At 34.2% G+C, this 22,669-nt stretch overlaps 2 protein-coding genes across 2 annotated transcripts; one reads left to right on the forward strand and one right to left on the reverse strand.

Moving 5' to 3' along the window:
- Positions 1-1,415: 1,415 nt before the first annotated feature.
- LOC132550816 (polycomb protein EED-like) lies at positions 1,416-22,533 on the reverse strand. The gene is made up of 12 exons (XM_060214906.1): positions 22,435-22,533; positions 20,849-20,992; positions 19,712-19,804; positions 19,185-19,250; positions 18,563-18,697; positions 17,863-17,944; positions 17,307-17,398; positions 15,650-15,777; positions 14,702-14,807; positions 14,353-14,511; positions 2,922-2,995; positions 1,416-2,241 (listed from the first exon to the last, which is right to left on the reverse strand). The coding sequence occupies exons 1-12, from the start codon at positions 22,531-22,533 to the stop codon at positions 2,112-2,114; spliced, it is 1,308 nt and encodes a 435-aa protein (XP_060070889.1). The 3' UTR covers positions 1,416-2,111.
- Positions 5,635-8,733, forward strand: LOC132550850 (protein artichoke-like). Its single transcript, XM_060214941.1, has one exon. The coding sequence runs from the start codon at positions 5,635-5,637 to the stop codon at positions 8,731-8,733; it is 3,099 nt and encodes a 1,032-aa protein (XP_060070924.1).
- Positions 22,534-22,669: the final 136 nt, after the last annotated feature.

Genomic DNA, 22,669 nt, shown 5'->3' on the forward strand with positions numbered 1-22,669 from the left:
GTAGAGGGCACTGCTAGTGCACCTACCTTATATTGAATAGGTGTATTATCAACAGAACACACTATCTGATCAGTTTCTTGTTTAAACAAAATGTATGTTAAGCTGTAACTAGTCTGCATCTATTACTGTTACCATCCTGCATCTATTACTGTAACTGTCCTGTATCTATTACTGTAACCATCCTGTATCTATTACTGTAACCTGCCTGTATCTATTACTGCAACCACTCTGTATCTATTATTGTAACTGTCCTGTAACCACCATGTATCTATTACTGTAACCTGCCTGTATCTATTACTGTAACCACTCTGTATCTATTACTGTAACTGTCCTGTAACCACCATGTATCTATTACTGTAACCTGCCTGTATCTATTACTGTAACCACCCTGTATCTATTACTGTAACCACCCCGTATGTATTACTGTAACCACCCTGTATCTATTACTGTAACTGTCCTGTATCTATTACTGTCACCACCCTTTATCTATTACTGTTACCACCTTTTATCTATTAATGCAACCACCCTGTATATATTACTGTAACCACCCTTTATCTATTACTGTAACCACTCTGTATCTATTACTGTAACCACCCTGTATCTATTACTGTAACCACCCTGTATCTATTACTGTAACCACCCTGTATCTATTACTGTAACCACCCTGTATCTATTACTGTAACCACCCTGTATCTATTACTGTAACCTGCCTGTATCTATTACTGTAACCACCCTGTATCTATTACTGTAACCACCCTGTATCTATTACTGTAACCACCCTGTATCTATTACTGTAACTGTCCTGTATCTATTACTGTCACCACCCTTTATCTATTACTGTAACCACTCTGTATTTTATACTATAACTACCCTGTCATGTATCTATTACTGTAACCATCCTGTATCTATTACTGTAACCACCCTGTATCTATTACTGTAACCACCCTGTATCTATTACTGTAACCATCCTGTATCTATTACTGTAACCTGCCTGTATCTATTACTGTAACCACTCTGTATCTATTACTGTAACTGTCCTGTAACCACCATGTATCTATTACTGTAACCTGCCTGTATCTATTACTGTAACCATCCTGTATCTATTACTGTAACCACCCTGTATCTATTACTGTAACCACCCTGTATCTATTACTGTAACAACCCTGTATCTATTACTGTAACCACCCTGTATCTATTACTGTAACCACCCTGTATCTATTACTGTAACCACCCTGTATCTAGAGTTGTAACTATCATTTGTCTATCAATATCTGTAACATGTAAGAAAATGGTATATTCCCAATATGAATTGTCCCATTGAAGATCAAGTGACATAACAGCAAGACAAAGATTTATAATTCAATAAAAACTTTTATTGAAAATTCACATTTTGTACAATATGATTTATTGATTGACATATTGGTCCCTGTTCTATTATCCAAGTCTTTCCTATGATGCAACTGACAAAATGTATGTACCTGTCCTGGGCAAATATGTTGTTTGTACATTAACACTTTTTATTCAACATACATTTCAAAAGTAAACTAGTAATTGAACAACTTATAATCTTTTTTCATTAAAACCCAATATCATTGGGATAAAAACCACATTTTGCACCGTAACATTATTTTCATTAACAAAGACTATACCAATTAAATGTACATCTGTCCATGGTAACTACAAGACCACAACTTTCAATGTGCAGCACCTGATTTGTTTTTTTCTTGCTTCAAAGAAGTTTTTTTAATGACAAAAAAACATAAGAATGATATTTTCAGATCTATATCCGCTACAATACATGAAATAATTCCCTGGTCTTATTTCTAATTACAGTATTTTATACATGTTCAATCTATATCAGATCAGATCTATATCCACTACAAGTCTTGTAATAATTCTCATGTCTTATTTCTGACTACCCGGGGTATAGTATTCTTTACACAAACAACTTATTTGTGAATTGGTATATCTATGAACCTAACTGTTCATATCAGCCTTGGTTTAAATCAACATCTATTCCTCTTTCAAAAATGCTGTAGTTTCAATACCATTCAAATATGAATATCAAATTGCATGGATCTAGGTATATAACAAAGATTTTTTCCTTTCGTTCAGTATTTCACTCGGTCCCAGCGCCATATTGAGGCATCATCAGTAACTGCTAGGAGTGTACTGCCATCTAATGTGAAGGCTGTCTGACGAATGGCTGTAAAACACTTGTTATGACTCAGTACTGTACATCTGAAATTTCAAATCATTTTTAAATGTTATTAAATTTCTCAAGATGATACCATCACAAAGTAGGCACGGAAAGCCAAATAATGCGAGGATTTAATCTCAAGTCTCAGCAATATACCTTGGTACTGTTTGATTGGTTTGGTTTTAAATAAGCAAAATCAAAGAAAACAGTCCAACAAGCAACAGCCCTTAAAATATTAAAACATCAAAAACTGCCAAGTTGTGTTGAACTTAAAGACTTATATACATTTAAGTAATAGGTCTGAAAAGTGTGAATGCTGAAAAAAAACTAACACTGTAAAAGGTGCTAGATACAGTAATTAATGGTGAGGAGGGGTACTGTGTGTTATGATGAGGAGGGGTACTGTGTGTAATGATGAGGAGGATTACTGTGTGTAATGATGAGGAGGGGTACTGTGTGTAATGATGAGGAGGGGTACTGTGTGTAATGATGAGGAGGGGTGCTGTGTGTAATGATGAGGAGGGGTACTGTGTGTAATGATGAGGAGGGGTATTGTGTGTAATGATGAGGAGGGGTACTGTGTGTTATGATGAGGAGAATTACTGTGTATAATGATGAGGAGGATTACTGTGTGTTATGATGAGGAGGATTACTGTGTGTAATGATGAGGAGGATTACTGTTATAAGGAGGGGTACTGTGTGTAATGACTAGGAGAGTTACCTGGCTGCTGTAGGATCCTCAGTATCGATGTCCCACACATATATCCTCCCAACCTGGTTACCAAGGGCAATCACCTGTGCAAATAAACAAACATGCGATACCCATTACAACAACACCAAAAACATTTTGCTTGTGGTTTTGAAATAAACAGCTTTGATACACATGGGTTAGAAATTCTATATTGGGATCTCCCTCTCATACATAGAACACCATTGTACGAAACAATTTTGTACATTTGTACCAAGAACAAAAGAAACAACATGCATTTCAATGATCAATCTTAATTGCAAGGTATTAAGAGGTCATCAAACCTAGCTTGTATAGAATCAAATGTACTCTGTGATAACCTTATCCACTGAAAATCTCACATGAACCTATCAAACCATACATAGATAACATTCTTGTACTAATCAACTGACCTACAGCGATGCAGTCAGACCTGACCTCAGGCTGGTAAATTGTAACAATGTTTAGATAAATATAAAATCGTACTTGTATTTTAGTGTAACAGAAATTAATGTAACCTTGGTAAAATACTAGCCGCAATATACCACTCGGCTAGAGAGAACTTCTCTTTAGCTCGATTGGTTGAGCGTCAGACTAGTAAGCCAGGGGTCCCGGGTTCGATTCCTAGCGGAGGCATTGAAATGAAAAATGACCTCTGTTACATTAACACCAGACTTTCATTGTCATGTCAAATCATTTGTTAGTCATGGATTCACTAGTGTGGACACCTATTAAACAACACCATTAAATATACCAAATAGATCCAGAAGAACACATTATTCAGTCGGCTCGGAGCTGACTAATTAAGTATGGGTATGAATAAACTGACATCATATTTTGTTTACATTTGGTTTATCACTGTAGACATTATATAACACTTTTGATTACAGGATGCTACATATATTACCATATTAAGTAAAAAACATATTTACAAATAGTCTGCAGTAGCAGATAGCCTATAAGTGATCTAAAACCAGCAAAAATCACAGATAGCTCGAGGGCTCTACCCCATAAGTTACGATATTGTAATATACTCTTTGGTGTGTTACATTGGCAGCATCAGAGATCTACTCTGATGTTGTGATATGGACTATGACGTCATATCTGTCTCCATTTGAATTTATACTCCATATTTTTACTAAATGGAAAACCTGCCATAATGAAATTTTTCTGGTTTATGTGATAAACAGTATCTTAGACAAGTTAACTTTTTATATGAAATCTTACTTAACTTGCCTCAAAGATTTTATTTTTTGCTCACCAATACAAATGAAAGAGATTTGTTTCATAAAATTGGTCCTGCATATTACAAAGAAATGTAAGGATGCCTTTTCATCATGAAAAACAGATTCATTAAACATTCCATAAACATGGTCAGTGGGAGGAGCATTATGGGATCTCACCAAAATCTTGTTTCAAGTATTACTGTTATTTGATCTCTTGTTCTATCAAATAAGCTTAAATTGACATGTATATGTGACCGAAGTGCTATGAAGTCTCATTAAAATAGGTGTGTTCCTGATGACAAGTAAAATAGAATATGACCTTTGACCATGGTGTTTATTGTGGTACAGTAAAGTTTGGAAGGATCATGATTACTTAACATACCCCTAAGGAGTTTGCTACAGGTGTATTTGTATAAAGTTTCTACAATTTTTCTGGAATTCTATCAAATATGAAATTAGAATTTATAGATATGATAAAAATCATTCTGAATTAATTGAGACATAAAATTCTCTGAGGCTTGATTAAGTATCAGTATGTTAAAAGAAATATTCAGAACCACACTGTAAAAAAAGTGCAGTTTTCATCAATATGTGAACCTGTCTTTTTGTCCATAAATACATTACATATATGCAGTTTTCAGATATTATAGAGATATATATGGTTATTTGACAAAATTTGTATGGTGTAATTACATCTTCATCATCAGAACTCCATGTGCTGGGTTTAATTACTCTGAATTAATTCCGCGTTTTGACGATAAATATTGTGAAGTTATTTAAGCTAATAAGACTTTGTTGACCGTGGCTAGCTGAAACGTGATCCATCTGACTTACCCAGTCTGGTCATTAATGCTACAACAGGGAGACATGCATTGTAGAGGTGTAGCCAACACTGTCAAACTTATCAAACCAACCTCTGGTCAATCTTAATTGGCTAATCACTTTATCAGTATGCAAATTTATGCTGTGTGTTCACTTAGTACTGTAGAAGGCTGTTAAGGGTAGTGAATTAAATCTGACATTGTGTTGGTAACAGCTGGGGCAGTTGTTAATAGGTGTATTATACAGCATATTACCCCTGTTATTCCCCTAACACTGCTCAAACACTCCCTTCGCCAGACTCTCTACTTCCATACACACAATTATACATTATAATGATATGAGCTTCAATTTGGAATTAATTACTGGATGAAGATAATCTGAGGAAATGAAGTTTAGTACATATTTGTCTAAGGTTACGCCCCTTCTTACAAACTACAATACCTATTTTCAGAAAATTGTAGGGCTTTGCTGTGTGTGCATTCTGACAGTAACATGTCTTTGATAGTTTAGAAATTTGACAGTATAACCTTGACAACACAGATGCATTCAAATTCAAATTGCATTAATTCTAAATATTTTGCAAGGAACAGTGTTGCTACAATGATTAAGGGTCAACAGTTTTCGGTGGATTTCTGCTTGTGAAGGATACATATGTAACAATGGCAGGTAAGGACACTTGCATATGGATAGCATCATTGTTCATACTGATGATGACTCATATGACTTTCGGATACACATGTCATCCTGGCTGTGTCTGTACCCACAATTTCACCATGGTGACCTGTGCAAGACTACAGCTGCTAAATGTAAATAGTTTACCTCCACACACTAAAGATTTCAGCATCACTAAAAGTAATGTGGGACCTGTGTTCAACTATTCTCTCTCTTCCTTAGTTGAGTTAGAAGTTATAGATCTATCACTGAATAGCCTCACAGAAATATCAGGAGACGTCTTTCACCATCTTGGGCGCGTCAGAAGTCTCAGTTTCCGTGGAAACCGTCTTCATCGCCTGATGAATGATGTATTTCTTCACACAGCTAACTTACAAATCTTGGATCTCAGCCATAATAGTTTTTCTGTACTTCCTGATGTACCGTTCAGATTTCTACAAAACTTGAAAGTTCTAAATTTAAGCTTCAATCACTTTACAACTCCTGTTTTAGGACTGCGATTCCAAGTTATGACTAATATGGAGTTGCTAGATTTTACTGGAAACAATTTCCACACCATTCCCCAGAAAACTTTTGAAATGGCGCAAAACTGGAATGATGCAATACAAAAGACTCTGAACTTTTCTTTCTGTGGCATTCATAGTATTGAAGAAGGTGCATTTGACGACTTGAGAAAAATCAGGACACTTTTATTGACTGGAAATTATCATTTGACTTCTGAAAATCTCACTGCTTCATTCAATTCATCAGATTTTTCGAGCTTAGTTTCCCTGGATTTGTCTCGGATGAACCTTACAGACATTGGGAATATTCTTGTAGCACTTCAGGCATCTCCTCTAGCAGAACTTCACCTGTCTCACAACAAACTTATCACCATTCCTCAAACGTTATCCGACTACCATGCCAATCTGCAAGTTCTTCAAGCCCATCAGAATAAGATAACAGAAATCGGAACTTCACTAACTCAGATACTGACCCTGACTCATCTTGACCTTTCCTACAATGACATCGCTAATGTAGACTCAACGTTTGGTGAAAACCTCGTAAATCTACACACTTTAATTTTGTCAAACAATCAAATCAGTGACGGAATGGTTGTGGTTACAAATATGGCTTCTCTCAAGCATTTAGATCTCAGCAGTAATCAAATTACTAACTTTGGTATTCCGGATTCTCTTACAAATTTAGAAATCCTGTTTCTTGCAGGAAACCGCATAACTGACTTAAATCAGCTCATTGGCCTCAACAGTTTGTTGAAATTTGATATAAGTCGCAATCAACTTTCTGAACTGAAAGCATTTCTTTTTCCAGATTCTTCCAATATATATTTAGCAAACTTCAGTGGAAATGCCATTTCCAAAGCTGATCATCAAACATTTCGACGAAACACCCCCTGCATCGTAGATATATCACGTAATAGAATACAACAAATCTTCAATTTAGGATGGGAGGAAGTGGAGGAGGTTCATCTCCAGGGAAATCTCATATCAGAAATGGACAGGAACACATTTTATGGACTATATGCTGTTAAGTATTTGGATTTCAGTCATAACACACTGACAGGATTTGATGCGGATGGGTTTGTTTATTTGAGAAATTTGACTGAACTTAGAATGAGCAACAACGATCTCATGGATTCTGCCTCTTTACAAATCGCTTTGTCAGCGATGTCAAAGCTTGAAAAGCTAGACGTAAGTCACAATAATTATACAGTTTTCCCACCAGACATGCTAAAGAAAAACAAACATCTTCAAAGTTTGAAAGTAAATGATAATAAGGTGTTGACATTTCAGCCTGAACTTTTCAATCATTTGGTCCAACTGAAGGAAATTGACCTGTCCAACAATATTTTCCGCTGTGATTGCGCGTTACTAGATTTTCGAGACTGGTTGAGAAAAACCAAGGTTTTAGTGATACATCGAGTCAATACAAGCTACTCGTGTCAAGGGCCTACAGACAGAAAAGGTAGGTGGGTTGTGAATTACGAAGTTGGAAAGTTTGAATGCCACCAAACTCTCTTGTACATCATAATTTTCTCCTCCGTTGGAACTGTATTGATGTTGGTGATTGTCATAGGGATACTGGTATTCAAGGGTTATTACCAGTGGCGTAAAAAACTTAAATACGGTCAACGTCTTAACACCGTTGGATACAAATCGGTCAACGGTAATCATCTGGTTACGGATGAAAATAGCAAAACGAAGTATAACAAACCAAAAACTTACATGAATGGTGGACATCTATCGAAACAAATTTCAAGAGACAGTTTGGATTTTGAAGTTGAAAATTTGATGAGAAAAAGACAGAAAAATCAGAGATTGCTCAACGGCTACATGGGAATACCACTTGTAGGCCTAGCTAAGGAAAAAGAAGAGTCAAGAACCAAAAAGGCGAAAAATTCAAAATTGAAAAGGAACGCTAACAAAAAGAATAACCAAACTAAAGGAAAAAAGGGACAAGAAATGAACAAGACTAAAGGATTGTCAGAAAGGGAATTGTTAAAGGAAATTAGGTTCAAAAACATGAAGCGAGATGCAGCCCAGCGATACGCCCACAGAATGAGCCGTTACCATGAGGGACGGAATGACCTCATGGTAAGTCGTATGGTGCCGTACTTTTATGATAGACATGGCGTCCGACGCTCTACAGCAAACATGTTCATGAGGAGTCGCCAACCAGATATTCACGGTCATGGTGACGTCATCAGGTTACCCAGACCAGTTCCTAGGCCACGACATTCCCAAAGTGTACCAGACATGCATGGTTATGTCAATTCAATACCTCGTAGAAGATACCCTCTTACACCTGAAGTCCATGTTCTTAGTCGTCACCATCACAGGAATTTAGATCCAAATTCTCCAGACTTTCCTTTGTCTAGGCGTAGATATAGATCCCTTGGAAACCTTCAGCCTCTAGCAGAAACTCAAGGTCAAGAAAGATCTCACCATCAGAGTGAAACAGACTTGTATCGTAAGCGGGACAATATGTTTTTGCCAGCTCGCTATGACAATGTTAAATATCACACAATAAGTGCAAGGCCAAGGTCATCTAAAGGTCAATTTGGCAGTAGATCAGAATGGATATAAGAATTATTAGATGAAGTTTTGAAAGTACTAATGTAAAAGTATATTTAACACATTTCTTAAAATTTGGTACATGTGTACTGTAGTACAAATATTTACTTTATTTTTGGGAATTCACTTTTTGTGGTTAGGCGAGTAAACACTCGGGGAGTGCTAATTCTAACATCATCCTGTTTGTGTTCAGTGCTCTTAGTGACAACCTTAACACTGGCGATATTGACACTATACCATCTTAGAATATTGACACATGTGGATATTCTACAGGACCAGAGAAGGACGTCTATTTATTTTCTGAGAACAAAACAACTTGGTACAAATGTCTAAGTATTGCTCAGAAACATTGAAATAACATGCATATCAACCATTTTATACATGTGTAGAAGTGTAAACCACCTTCTGACTAAAAATCAGTGACTTTTCAAGATCATACGTACAGCTTTGGGTATATGGTGCATGAAAATATCTTAAAAGTCATAAAAATGCCAAAAATACGAAATTTCATATCTTCAGTGTAAACATCATAAAATAAGTGTATTTTATAACTATAAATGTATGATGCCATATGAATTTAATCTCATTATTTTTGTGTTCTCCCTTGTATTTTGAAACTAGGGGTAGAGTTAACCCCTAACAATATATTCATATAGGAGTCATTGAACGGGGTATATCAAACCAGAAGGTTCATCAATTTTGAGGGTTTTGTACCCTCATTCAGGGGTAAGAGGGATCATTGATATTCATTTAATGTTAGCTAGCATATATGTATACAGGCAATTAATGATCGAGACACTTGATAACAAATATCATTTCTTGTCAGTCTTGTATTTCTTTGTTATATAACATTGGTTTAACTTTGTATTTAACATACATAATTGAAGGATAAACAAATTGCTGACATTTACACACATATATATATATATATATATATATACACTGAATAGCACTACCAGTTAATATAAATTAACTAATCTTGTTCTATCAACTGTAAATTGATTTTTACCATATAAGGAAAAAACATTATTAATTCATAAGATAATTTCATTATTCTTAAGACTAAAAAATTCCACTGGTTTTCAACAATAGTCTTTAATCTATACAAAAATTAAATAACATTTTGCAGAACATTTATAAGTTTTAGTCTAGTAGAAAAAAAAATGTACAACTTTCGGAAGTATTTAAAATTTTTAAATAAATTTACTTCACAAGATTCTGAGTGTCTCCAGTATAAATAATTAGAAATCTGATTTAACAATGCATGCTTTATATTGACCACATTTATTCCACTATGAACAAATTTGAGAAGTTTTAAAAAATTATCATTTACTCCATTGTTATAATAATGATATAAAATGTATTTATGTATATAAAGTAATGAAACATATACAAAATGTATATAAATTTTCCATACAACACCCAAACCTCATTTTCTGTGTTGATTTAAATCAATATCTTCATCAGGTTCAAACTAATTACAAATTGTTTCCACTATCTTCGGTTATCTCCCCTAGTATGTGTGTTTTATCGGTCAACAAATCACGAAGGATTTTATAGTCACTGTGGAAATCCACAAAACTTTCTTGTAAATCTGTTATAAAAACATAAAGATTATGATATATCCAAACTTTTTGTGGGTCTGATAATGGAAACAATTGTTTTATTTGGCCTTGTCCTTCTGTATGTAATCATCTTTCTGTCAGTTTGTATCAATACTTCAACTGTCTTAAATTTTTGTCAATGTGTCCTTATATTTTTATTATTCACTGTAAATATTTTTTAGTATCGTGTATCAATTGTAAATGTGTAAGTGATTTCTTTTTTCTAAGCAACAAATAATATTATATAAAGCAAAAAGAACAGAGAAAAGATACAACAAATTTTGAGTTTGTAACAAAGACATTCATTTGCATTATGAGATTATTAAAAAAAAGATTAAAAAGTATTTAAAGTTTTTTTCTTATTTCAATACTTTAGCTTATTATGCCTTTTTTATTCTTTGCAACAGCAAAGAAAAAGGGAATTCATTCATGTGTGGTCCTTAGTTTGCTAATTAGATGAAATGGTGTATTTATTTGTAAAATCTGACGATCACTTAATCATTAAAAGGAGGGTAAAATCAAAATGATGGAAATAAAACCAAATATGAAGTAAAGATGAAGACAGGTGCGGGCAGGGCAAACACAATGTCCCTGTCCTTCACTGTAGCGGGGATATCTTTAAACAGAAAATTTAGTAAATCTATAATGGCGGTGTATTAAACACCTATCAAATTAATTATGGTGTTATCTTCTGTCAGCGTGCCTTTAGGTCTAAATAAAGGACTCTGGTATCTCTAAGGTAGTATCCATATTTATACATTAATGTATACAACACCACACCCCTTCATTAGTGAATGGGTTAATATAATCCTTGTCATTCACCAAGAGATATCTCTGCAGAAAATGTCAGCTATTTTAACAATATTATCTTAATTTGATAAGGAGTTTTACTAAAAAATATCCCAGAATTTTCAGAATATCTATCCCCGAACAAGCTGTGGCCTACATGATCAGTAATGTTTACCTGATATAGACAAAGTGTCAAGGACACTGGTAAACGCTGTGTATGATAGGTATTCAAAGAAATAAAAGAAGTGGTGTGTCAGTAAACAATGGACAGCTATAGGCCGAATTCAGCCAGCAGCTAGGAGCTGTGTTTTTCATTACTCCTGCCAATTACATCTGTATATATTAATTATATGCATCAAAATCCAAGAAGATCTAAATATTTTCATTTTTAAGTAAAAATATAAACCAATTACACCTTTAATTTCCAAATATGTTCAACAACAACTACACAATTGGTTTCATTTCAACAGAAAAGAGTTGATAAATCCTTGTTTGCGATTGTACATGTGCGACGTTAACACAATGATGTATAGCGTATATTCCATGTACAAGACTGATACATTTTGTATAACATGAAACAAGGGAAAAAAAACATAAAGGCCTATAAACTGTTCATGCTATTTTAACATGCTCTTCAAGACATACTGCAAATTCATAATTAGACCTATAAGCTTATAACAAAACAACACGTAATACGCCAACCACATTTTATCTCTTTAAGTAATGTATCTTTCATTTCTTGTCCATGCTTATAAACAGAGTTTAAGCTTTTTGGCAGAATTCATTGTTAAAAAGTCTAATTCTACACTAGTCAGTGTTGTTTTGTACTTATTTTCATAAAGTGTTCTGATGAAGCATCACCAAAGATGCAAAATCGGTCAACCACCACTATGTAGTGAACAGATACACGAATCGGCTGTGGTGTGTTAAGATTGTATCCTACCCTATCTTATTCTCTGCATACAACTGCTTTGCATAACTACGGTATCCATACCGACAGCAGGGACGTATAATACGTATTATACATCCCTGCCGACAGCTAGGATCTTACGAAGAACCTCTTGGCATAACGGCATTGGTTCCAAAATTCTTATTTTATTTTAGTTTTCATAAACATGTCAATTAATTTATTGTTATCTTATAATTTTTAAAAAGTGGAAAATATTTCAAACCTCTACAAGATGAATCATGTATGAAATGAGACATCGTGGTATCAGACTTAAATATTGATAGGAAGTCTGTGGTGGTTGGCCTACTGAAAATGAAACTTCCTGTTTCAGAATGATGTCAGAAATCAGTTACCCTTTTAAATATGTATGATCAACACTGATATCTTAAAGAATAATAAAAATATTTAAACATCTCTTTAGTTATGTGGTGGTATTAAGACCATATCGCACAATATCTTGAGTATAAGAAACTTGGAGTCTAAGGACAAATGGAAATAAATTGAAAAGTGTCAACGATACAATTTGTCTTCCAAACAGAGAAGAAGAGTAGTAATGCCTGTATACATAGTAAAAAGCTGTCATTTAACATATGACATCTTATAACGTTCTGCATTTCCATTTTTGTCTATTTATATTATATACATGTTTTTATAAAATAAAAGTATAAACTACCTCCCGAACTAATTTCAAACCACATTTTATATCCGTTCCACAGGAACGTATGTGTTATTTGGTCTCATTGCAGTGTAAAATTTGGTCAAGCTAGCTAACAGCTGATCCAGGTAATGGCTATAGATGCCAAGCATCTGTAAAGCTACTTTAGATCCATGCTTTTTTTTCTTTCTTTTTTTTTTTAATCTTCTAGACACAATAATTTGGGTGTGTTACAGTATCAACACTTTTATGCGAGGAATTTAATTTTTTTCGTTACATATGCTGTCACTTAAGATGGCACAAAACTAATACCAAGGAATGTTTACACAATGAACCAGTTACCTGGTAAATGCCTGTTAACATCGATACTACCTTATCAACATGCTGTGAAATTTAATCCCTGCAAACCAGCCTAAATCAATAACACAGCCAAATTAAACAACCGTAATGTACTGTGGTTTGTGGGAGATTGGGACCCTGTCAAGAAAATGATATGATGACAAAGCAAGAATTTATTGATATCACATCAACAGTGCCACACACTGAGATAAAGATAAACCAGATATTAAGCTACTAAGCTAATATTGATAATATGTTTAAACATAGCATTGCATAATATCTACACACATCTTTAAAGCACCTGTTCATTCTTGATTTTGAAAGACTGTGACCAGATATATGATCATGGCATGCTTACAAAACACAAATAAAGGGAGACCACTCCTCCATCCCAAAATAATTTGGGTAAAACCGATAGTTAAACACTAGTTAAAAGAAAACAAAAAGCATATTTTGAAAGACTGTGACCAGATATATGATCATGGCAGGCTTAAAAAACTCAAATAAAGGGAGACCACTCCTCCATCCCAAAATAATTTGGGTAAAACCGATAGTTAAACACTAGTTAAAAGAAAACAAAGAGCATATTTTGAAAGACTGTGACCAGATATATGATCATGGCAGGCTTCCAAAACTCAAATAAAGGGAGACCACTCCTCCATCCCAAAATAATTTGGGTAAAACTGATAGTTAAACACTAGTTAAAAGAAAACAAAGAGAATAATCTCTCCAAGAGGGCAAAAGGAAGACTTTTGACAATACTGGGCCCAGGTGTGATTAAGTTGTTCCTGTACATGCCGAACCTCTGATGATCATGGCACCCCTATCATTGATGAAATCTCATAATGTTCTGTTTGCCATTAAAAACTAGGACACAAGACTTCTGTTTATTTTTTTCAATCCATAATAATGATTGACCAATCTTTACCTCACTGTCCAGGAGGGTGACCCTAGCATGACAGTGTGTAGTATAATCGTGTATTGTGCAGGATTGTGGACTATTTACAGACATGTAGGGTGTGTAGACAATGCTGGACAATGTGTGAATGGTATCTTTGATGCATTGTACTAAAGACTCAAAACTGAATCACTTCTATTCATGATACAGTTTCCTAAGCAAATTACCAATTATATTCTGTGGATTGTATCCCTATACAAAAGTTGGGAGTCCCTGGGCCCTAATTTAAACAGTGGATTGAGTACGGGAGTTCTTTTGAGTAGGTCATGTTTATGTAAACTAGATTTTATTTTAGACATTTAGCAAATGTATCACACTGATTTTAAACAATATTTACCTTCTGCCAGTAGTCGATACCAAATCTCATGTACCATATGTCACAGTCCCGATAATCAAACCGATGTACCACCGTCACTTTATTTTCTTTGGATTTGAGAGTAGTATCGGTGTCGCACAGTTGTCCTGGCTTCCAGCAGATAATACAATTCTCACATGACTGAAAATATATAAAACAGTTACAGAAAACAGTTTCAATTAGAAAACAAAACAGCCAATGTTTATTAGTCCAAGGGAGATAATCGACTTAAAATTTCAAGCTGTCAACCCCTATGAATTTCTCTTAAGGTTTGTGATTTGAAAGGAGCATTCACACAACCTATATGATGCCCAGTCTGTTGCTACCTTACCTTAGACAAAACAAATCTTCCGAGCCATCGTACACAATCCACGTAATTTCTATGGACATCTCGTGTAGAAAAATCAGGAAAATGCTGGAAAACTGTATTAAATTTTCTAAAATATAAATATGAATAAAACTGTGATCAATCAGGTCTCTGCCATAGAATGGTGGTTCTAGCTTTGTTGAAATGGTTGCAAAGTATTATATTTGGCACATGATTATGGTGATTACATACAAAAAAAACCTTTCATGAAGGGGATATTTCAACTAAGTGTGGAATGTATATGGTGCCAAACCAAACCTATATCTTAAACAATCTTGCTGGATACTCTGAAACCATTCCATTGAAACACATAGGTATTTGACGGTACCATATCAGAGGACTGCAGGTTTGTCTCATGTGAACCAAAAGGAGAGGTTCTTATGCAAGTTTCATTTCACATAAGATAATAAAACAAGTCTTAGAACTTTTCAGTTTAAAGAGCCTTTGGCAAGTTAAATTGAAATATTTGACAAGTTTCATAAATCTTACATGAAATGGTAAGAAATGCAAGATTCCATTTATCACATAGCAGCCAATAGTAGCTCTGCCAGGTAATACTACATTTGTGCAAATAACAAAAAATATGTTATTACACTGATAACAAGGTAGCTATGTGATTAAAGAAATTTAATTCAAAGTTCAAACAATTCTTTTCCTCAAGCAATCACCATTTATTGAAGTTTTCGGTCTGTAGAGACCTCCGGAAGGACAGATGTAATGTTAGACAGAATCTTGTCAGAAACAGAAGAATTCTGTAGGTGATCCAGACAGAATCTTGTCAGAAACATTTAATTGGTAATTAAAAGATCCAAGTCTAAGACATATACAGACATATCAAAATAAACGTTTTACAAATATTTTCAAATCTTAGAAGAATTCTGTAGGTGATCCATAAAGAACTATTAGACTTACGTTTTTCCTTGGACAAAGTTGTAAGATTCCTTGAGAGCAGTTTGGATGGATTCATGGTCAGTCTTCCACATCTTTAATGAATGGTCCATTCCACAAGACACAATAATGGAACCGTCCATGTTGAAGTCCTGTGAAGTACATTTAATTGGTAATTAAAAGATCCAAGTCTAAGACATATACACACACATCAAAATAAACAATATCAAAGATCACAGACGTATCTTGTTTAAAAATATTTTCTAATTCTAACACAAATCATTAGGCCATAAACTCAGCTGTCATTATGATCCACTGTCACAATCTAATTTGAAATTTAATATTAAATCATTTTCAATGCAAACCCTGAGAAAATTAACACAATTAATTTCCAATTTCTCACAATCATTACAAGGGTATATGTCATATGGAATGATCTTAAGCATGAAAAAATAATATTATTGATAAAAATGATAATTAAATCAGAATCATATGTCAGGGATGTCCATCTACTTACAGCACTAAGTACTTCATCTCTATGTCCATCTACTTACAGCACTAAGTACTTCATCTCTATGTCCATCTACTTACAGCACTAAGTACTTCATCTCTATGTCCATCTACTTACAGCACTAAGTACTTCATCTCTATGTCCATCTACTTACAGCACTAAGTACTTCATCTCTATGTCCATCTACTTACAGCACTAAGTACTTCCTATGTCCATCTACTTACAGCACTAAGTACTTCATCTCTATGTCCATCTACTTACAGCACTAAGTACTTCGTATGTCCATCTACTTACAGCACTAAGTACTTCATCTCTATGTCCATCTACTTACAGCACTAAGTACTTCATCTCTATGTCCATCTACTTACAGCACTAAGTACTTCCTATGTCCATCTACTTACAGCACTAAGTACTTCATCTCTATGTCCAGCTACTTACAGCACTAAGTACTTCATCTCTATGTCCATCTACTTACAGCACTAAGTACTTCATCTCTATGTCCATCTACTTACAGCATTAAGTACTTCATCTCTATGTCCATCTACTTACAGCACTAAGTACTTCATCTCTATGTCCATCTACTTACAGCACTAAGTACTTCATCTCTATGTCCATGTACTTACAGCACTAAGTACTTCATCTCTATGTCCATCTACTCACAGCACTAAGTAGTTCATCTCTATGTCCATCTACTTACAGCACTGAGTACTTCATCTCTATGTCCATCTACTCACAGCACTAAGTACTTCATCTCTATGTCCATCTACTCACAGCACTAAGTAGTTCATCTCTATGTCCATCTACTTACAGCACTAAGTACTTCATCTCTATGTCCATCTACTTACAGCACTAAGTACTTCCTATGTCCATCTACTTACAGCACTAAGTACTTCCTATGTCCATCTACTTACAGCACTAAGTACTTCATCTCTATGTCCATCTACTTACAGCACTAAGTACTTCATCTCTATGTCCATCTACTTACAGCACTAAGTACTTCATCTCTATGTCCATCTACTTACAGCACTAAGTACTTCATCTCTATGTCCATGTACTTACAGCACTAAGTACTTCATCTCTATGTCCATCTACTTACAGCACTAAGTACTTCATCTCTATGTCCATCTACTTACAGCACTAAGTACTTCATCTCTATGTCCATCTACTTACAGCACTAAGTACTTCATCTCTATGTCCATCTACTCCCCCAAATATCACCACATTGACATCCGTCTTCAGGTTCCAAATCCGTAATGTATGATCTGAAGTAAAGTTAAAGCATTAATGGTAAACTCCTGATGGGTAGCTCTCAAAATTACCACCTGATGTAGATTCACACCTGTCTGTACTGTCAGAAAGGTAGACACTATAGGCAGTTGTCCTTTATATCATACCACCACGAAAAACTGTTTTTCTTTTTTTAAATTCACTTTTATATCTTAAAGAAAAAATCTGTGCATAATTAAAATTGTACAAAATAAAAATGCATTTTCTTTATTTTAAGGTGGATGTAACACACCTTGATGAGGTCTGAGATTTGAAGTTAAATTCAAATGCTAGGGAAAGGCTTTTTAGGGATTCAAAGAGACAATTAACAGTTACTGTCCTTTTGTCTTTTATATAGTAAGCACAAAGCATGATGAACAAAGTGAGACAAAAAGACTATTGAAAAAACTAGCACGGGGAGTTAAGTCACAAACACAATGAACTGTTGTTATAGACTAACCTTTTGATACAGACATCAGCATATTGGGGTCCCTGGGGTGAACTTTGAGCTCATTGATGGCATTTCCATGACCTTTGTAATACTATAATAAAAACAATCACAATTTATTTTCATTTCGTATCCATTTCAAAAAAATATTTTTCATATTCAATCACATCAACTAACACTTTTGATAAAAACAATATGTTTCTCTTGTACTAGTAATATTTCAAACCAAAAAAATGGCTGACAGCTCTGAAGCATTTAACAGTGACAAAAGAATAAAAAAATTGAAGAAACAATGCTTCAGAAATTTAAATTTTACAGTTGTGCCAGTTCCTCTGGCATAAAGATGACAATAGTGCAGACCATCTTTTAAGAGAAAAATATTTTCAATGATCTGTCTTTTTCATTAACTTGGCATATCCTCTTGAGCCTCCTTGGCAAAAGATTCTGTATAGTGATACTGAAAGAATAATCTTTTCAATGATTTTTCAATAATTGTGCTCTTCCCCCATCAGGGCACTGGTGGGTCAGTGTATCTTCCATTCATTTAAACTTCTTGCTTTTTTGTGGCCAGGTGATCTAGCTGAATATCATATATAAATCTCAGCTCCTTCCACAAAATATTCAATGCTGTCATGTTACCAAACTATCACACCAGTAAATTCAGTTTTCCCTACCTAAACCCATGTATGATTTTGTTAGAATGTCTACATACCTTGATACATGACATTGTAACAGGACTGATGATACGGATGATTCCTTTGAGACCCGCTGCTGCTAGAAGTGGCTGTCCTGTAGTCGACTCAAATGTCCAGGTACAGCAGTAGAAATTTTCCTCACTGTCCACACACTTACTATGTTAAAGAAGACAACTTGCTATCCTATGTGCATGTACAAATGAAACATCTAGAAATGTTCCTCTTTCATCACAGGGTTTTAGCTTTTTAAATATAAGAGGCTGTTCTCTCAAGTTGAGTCTTAATTTGGCTTTATCTCCCCTTGATTTGAAACTTTGGAATCAGATATATTCAGTTCAAGAAATCAAAATTTTCAGTTGCTTCTATTTTTTCTATATGAATTCCAGATTCTAGTTACAGGGTTGCCTCTACAATACATAGGTGCTTGTTTAAGATTCTGATGCATAGCTAAAATATATAATTATCACAACGACCAAATATTACAAAGCTTCAAGGTATTAGGATATATAAGAAATCAGCTGTGTATGGTAAATTCAAGTCATTAAAGTAAATCTCAAAACACACAGACAATTACTCTGATAGTCAAAAAAAGATTTGCTGAAGTGACAAACTAGCTGGGGAAGGGGAGAAAAAGGATACAGGAGGGTCCATGTAGGCTTGTAGTAAGTTGATCTTTCCTCCCTCTAAACACTCGTACAATGTTACCTGTTTACACACAGCAAATATTTGGGCAACATTACTCAAACATTAATCAATTGTAAACATGTACCTAGCAAACAACTATAGACATTTACAGGTGTTTTATTTCAAAAGGTGTAGTGATTTAATAACTTAACGAGATCTGAAATAAGTACGAAACAATTAATACAATGTATTTGGTATAACATTTATACAAGGCAACCACTTAGAGATATGTGAAGCTGAAGTTTTCTGCATACAGGGAGTTTGGCTAATTCTGTATCCCATCGTCAACTTCTGGGGTATTATTAGTAAACTTTAGAAACATAATTTTTATACTGCAGTGTAGAAATAGTTTAATAATATTCCTACTTCACTAGTTTTTGTTCGGTTTTGAAAGATGGGTAAAAGTTTGTTTACAACATTAAATACACTGAAACTACAGAATTTCTTGGTGACAATAGCAATTATTGATATAAGTCACTTACCCTGTTTGATCCAACTGTTGCAAAAAGTATTGGGTCTCCTTCCTTCGTAAACTGGTTAATATGAAGTCCAAACAGAGGTTGTCCATGGTCTTCCTGAAATTTTTTGCAAACCATTGTAAATATCAAATCATTTAAGTATCTTGGTTATCATTTCATACTTGTAACATGAAAACTAACTTAAAGCATTTTGGTCTAAATTTGAAATGAGAAATTGTATATGACAAAAAATTAATATTGTCTTTGATATCAACATAAAACACACTGGTTATAAGGAATAATTTTGAGTGTAACCTTTTTGGATAAAGCATTTTGGTCTAAATTTGAAATGAGAAATTGTATATGACAAAAAATTAATATTGTCTTTGATATCAACATATTATGTAACACACTGGTTATAAGGAATGATGCAGAATATAATTTTGAGTGTAACCTTTTTGAATAAAGCATTTTGGTCTAAATTTGAAATGAGAAATTGTATATGACAAAAAATTAATATTGTCTTTAATATCAACATATTATGTAACACACTGGTTATAAGGAATGATGCAGAATCTAATTTTGAGTGTAACCTTTTTGGATTAGAACTGTGAAGATTCAACCACAAAAATATAGAAAAATAGAAGATAATTACATGTTAATGTGCAAAAGTAATTGATACATAAGAATGTACGATACAGCAAGTCCATGGATGGTAACTAATGCATCTATCAAAAACATTTACAAAACTTCAAGCCTCAGAAAAGCAGGGTTTTCCATAATTTTGTTAGTAGTAGGCTGTGTAGTGAAAGTAGGAGGCTGGCCTGCTGTGTATGTGTAGTTGTGTACAGAACATTATTACGGAACTGGATTGGTGTAGGCGGCCAAATGATCAAAGTAGTCGGTCAAATTGGCCGGCGACCGGCTTTTATGGAAAACCCTGGAAAAGGACATTAAATGTTGAGACAAAGCTACCTCTACCCCTCAGAACAGTTATTTTCTTAATTACTTTTAAGCTGCACTAAAAAAGATTTTTTAAATTTGGAAAAGTTAAGGAGATTCTTGCATTGATAAACTTTTTGTTTAAAAATTGGGAATCTCAATCATAAAGAAAGAGATTTGGCAGCATTTATGTTTAATACAAACTAATTTTGCTTTTACCTTGATAAAATTTGTACATTTATATTGAAGTTTACATCGCTTATTTTTATTTTTCCCACGTCCAAATCGTCGCTGTGTTGGAGGAGTTTCACTACGGATGGAGGAGTCTTCCATAATGGTACTGGCTGTACTGGAGATATCATCCTGTAGGAAATAAAACAGGTTCCTGAATGAAAACAACATGTATAGGTACCAACAATATTAACTGACATCAGTTAATGATTTGTAGACCCCACCTTGCAGTACACCAAAGATGAGTTCATATGTACTAGGTATGGGGCTATATGTTAATTTTACATGTGAAATATTGATATATTACATTAATACCCATGTAGATAATAATCAATGCACATCACATTTTATTCAAGCGACTATTCATAGAATATTAATCAACAGTCGACACTTAATACAATGTACAAGTACTTCATACTCATAAAGATCTGTTCTCAAAATACCCATATTGCACAACCTACCCAGTGAACTTCAATAATAACCATCAAGAAACCTCCATATTTTATTAACACAATCTTATAAGGAAAAACAACACAAGTAACAGAGGGGGACCATTTCCTTAGTTTTGCGGGCAACTTTGTTGCATCAAATTCTAGAGCACAAGAAAGGATTTTATTCTCAGGGCTGAGAGAGTATGTTAGATTTGTATTATATCTTTTAAAATGAGATAATAACTTAGATGCATTTTGTATTTGAACTGTTGAATGATGTGTAACAACAATCATTTTGCTAAAATGAGACAAAAGATACCTTAGGTTTTCATACTGTACAATTTAGATGCCAAAGATCCCTGTATTTATTTCACACAGCAGTCAATTCCACAGAGCGAGGTCCACCAAAAATATTTTATGCCAGCATTACCTTAAAACTGGCCTTATCATTAAATTCTATTTGTAAAAATAATTAGCAAATCCAATTGATATATTTTTCTCTCTTTTTTTCCATTGAATTTTAAGATATGACAGGATTTTGATATTGTGGTATGGCACCATTTCAATATTTCTTTATCATATTGTTCTTTTGCCTTTTAAATGTACTCAATAATCAGCATGGTGCAGTCCGGGCCTAGACCGAGAAATATCTGACTCTAACATTATAATTTAATGTCAATATTCACATTTATTATGCTGTTATTGATATTTACATTTTAATGACTATGCTCATTTTAGAAACACTTGCTACATTTTATATATTCACGCAGGTCTTTGAAATATTGAGAAATTTGTATATCATAAAAGATATGGGTACTTTAAATGTACTATAGAAAGGCAGTTCTTTTTCTACAGTGATTCGTAATTTGAAGCCAGAATTTCAAACACTAATCATTTGTATTACGAAGTCTAATCGGTACATCGCGAATAAGAAACGCGGGTCATTTTGGGTACTGTTCCGATTTTGGTCCTGTGACGTTACATCAGTAATCCGATTAGCGGAATATTATTTTTTAAAATCACAACAAAAGAATATATATAACAGATCAATACGAATCAACTGCCGGCAATCACTGCCATTCAGAGAACACGTGTGATATAATTATGATACATATATGCAGTATACTGTTTCTTCTTATATACCTGTTCGTCACCGGAGACATCTGTATACGTAGGAACTACCAATCGCGAACGTTTCTCTCTCTGTAAAACAGGCATGTCTACATTAGTGTCCGCAGACATCTTGTCTTCTCTTTGTTTTGATCACGTGCTAGTCATGTGACATTACTTTTATGGCGGGAACATGATAGCTTCAGACCTTATGTTCGACACTCAGCTTTGACGAAAATTAATAACTAAATAAAAAATTAATAAAGAT

Source organism: Ylistrum balloti, unplaced genomic scaffold (genome assembly GCF_031769215.1).
Source record: "Ylistrum balloti isolate Yb309-2 unplaced genomic scaffold, AGI_CSIRO_Ybal_v1 Utg370152, whole genome shotgun sequence".
NCBI classification, from domain to species: domain Eukaryota; kingdom Metazoa; phylum Mollusca; class Bivalvia; order Pectinida; family Pectinidae; genus Ylistrum; species Ylistrum balloti.

Bases quoted from the DNA above. Each gene is read 5' to 3' on its own strand.
- LOC132550850 (XM_060214941.1), top strand. From the start codon at position 5,635: ATGGCAGGTAAGGACACTTGCATATGGATAGCATCATTGTTCATACTG.
- LOC132550816 (XM_060214906.1), bottom strand. From the start codon at position 22,533: ATGTCTGCGGACACTAATGTAGACATGCCTGTTTTACAGAGAGAGAAA. The intron at 14,808-15,649 runs GTAAGTCTAATA...TTTATATTTTAG, and splicing joins AACTTTGTCCAAGGAAAAAC to AAAATTTAATACAGTTTTCC. The intron at 2,242-2,921 runs GTAACTCTCCTA...TTGAAATTTCAG, and splicing joins GAGGATCCTACAGCAGCCAG to ATGTACAGTACTGAGTCATA.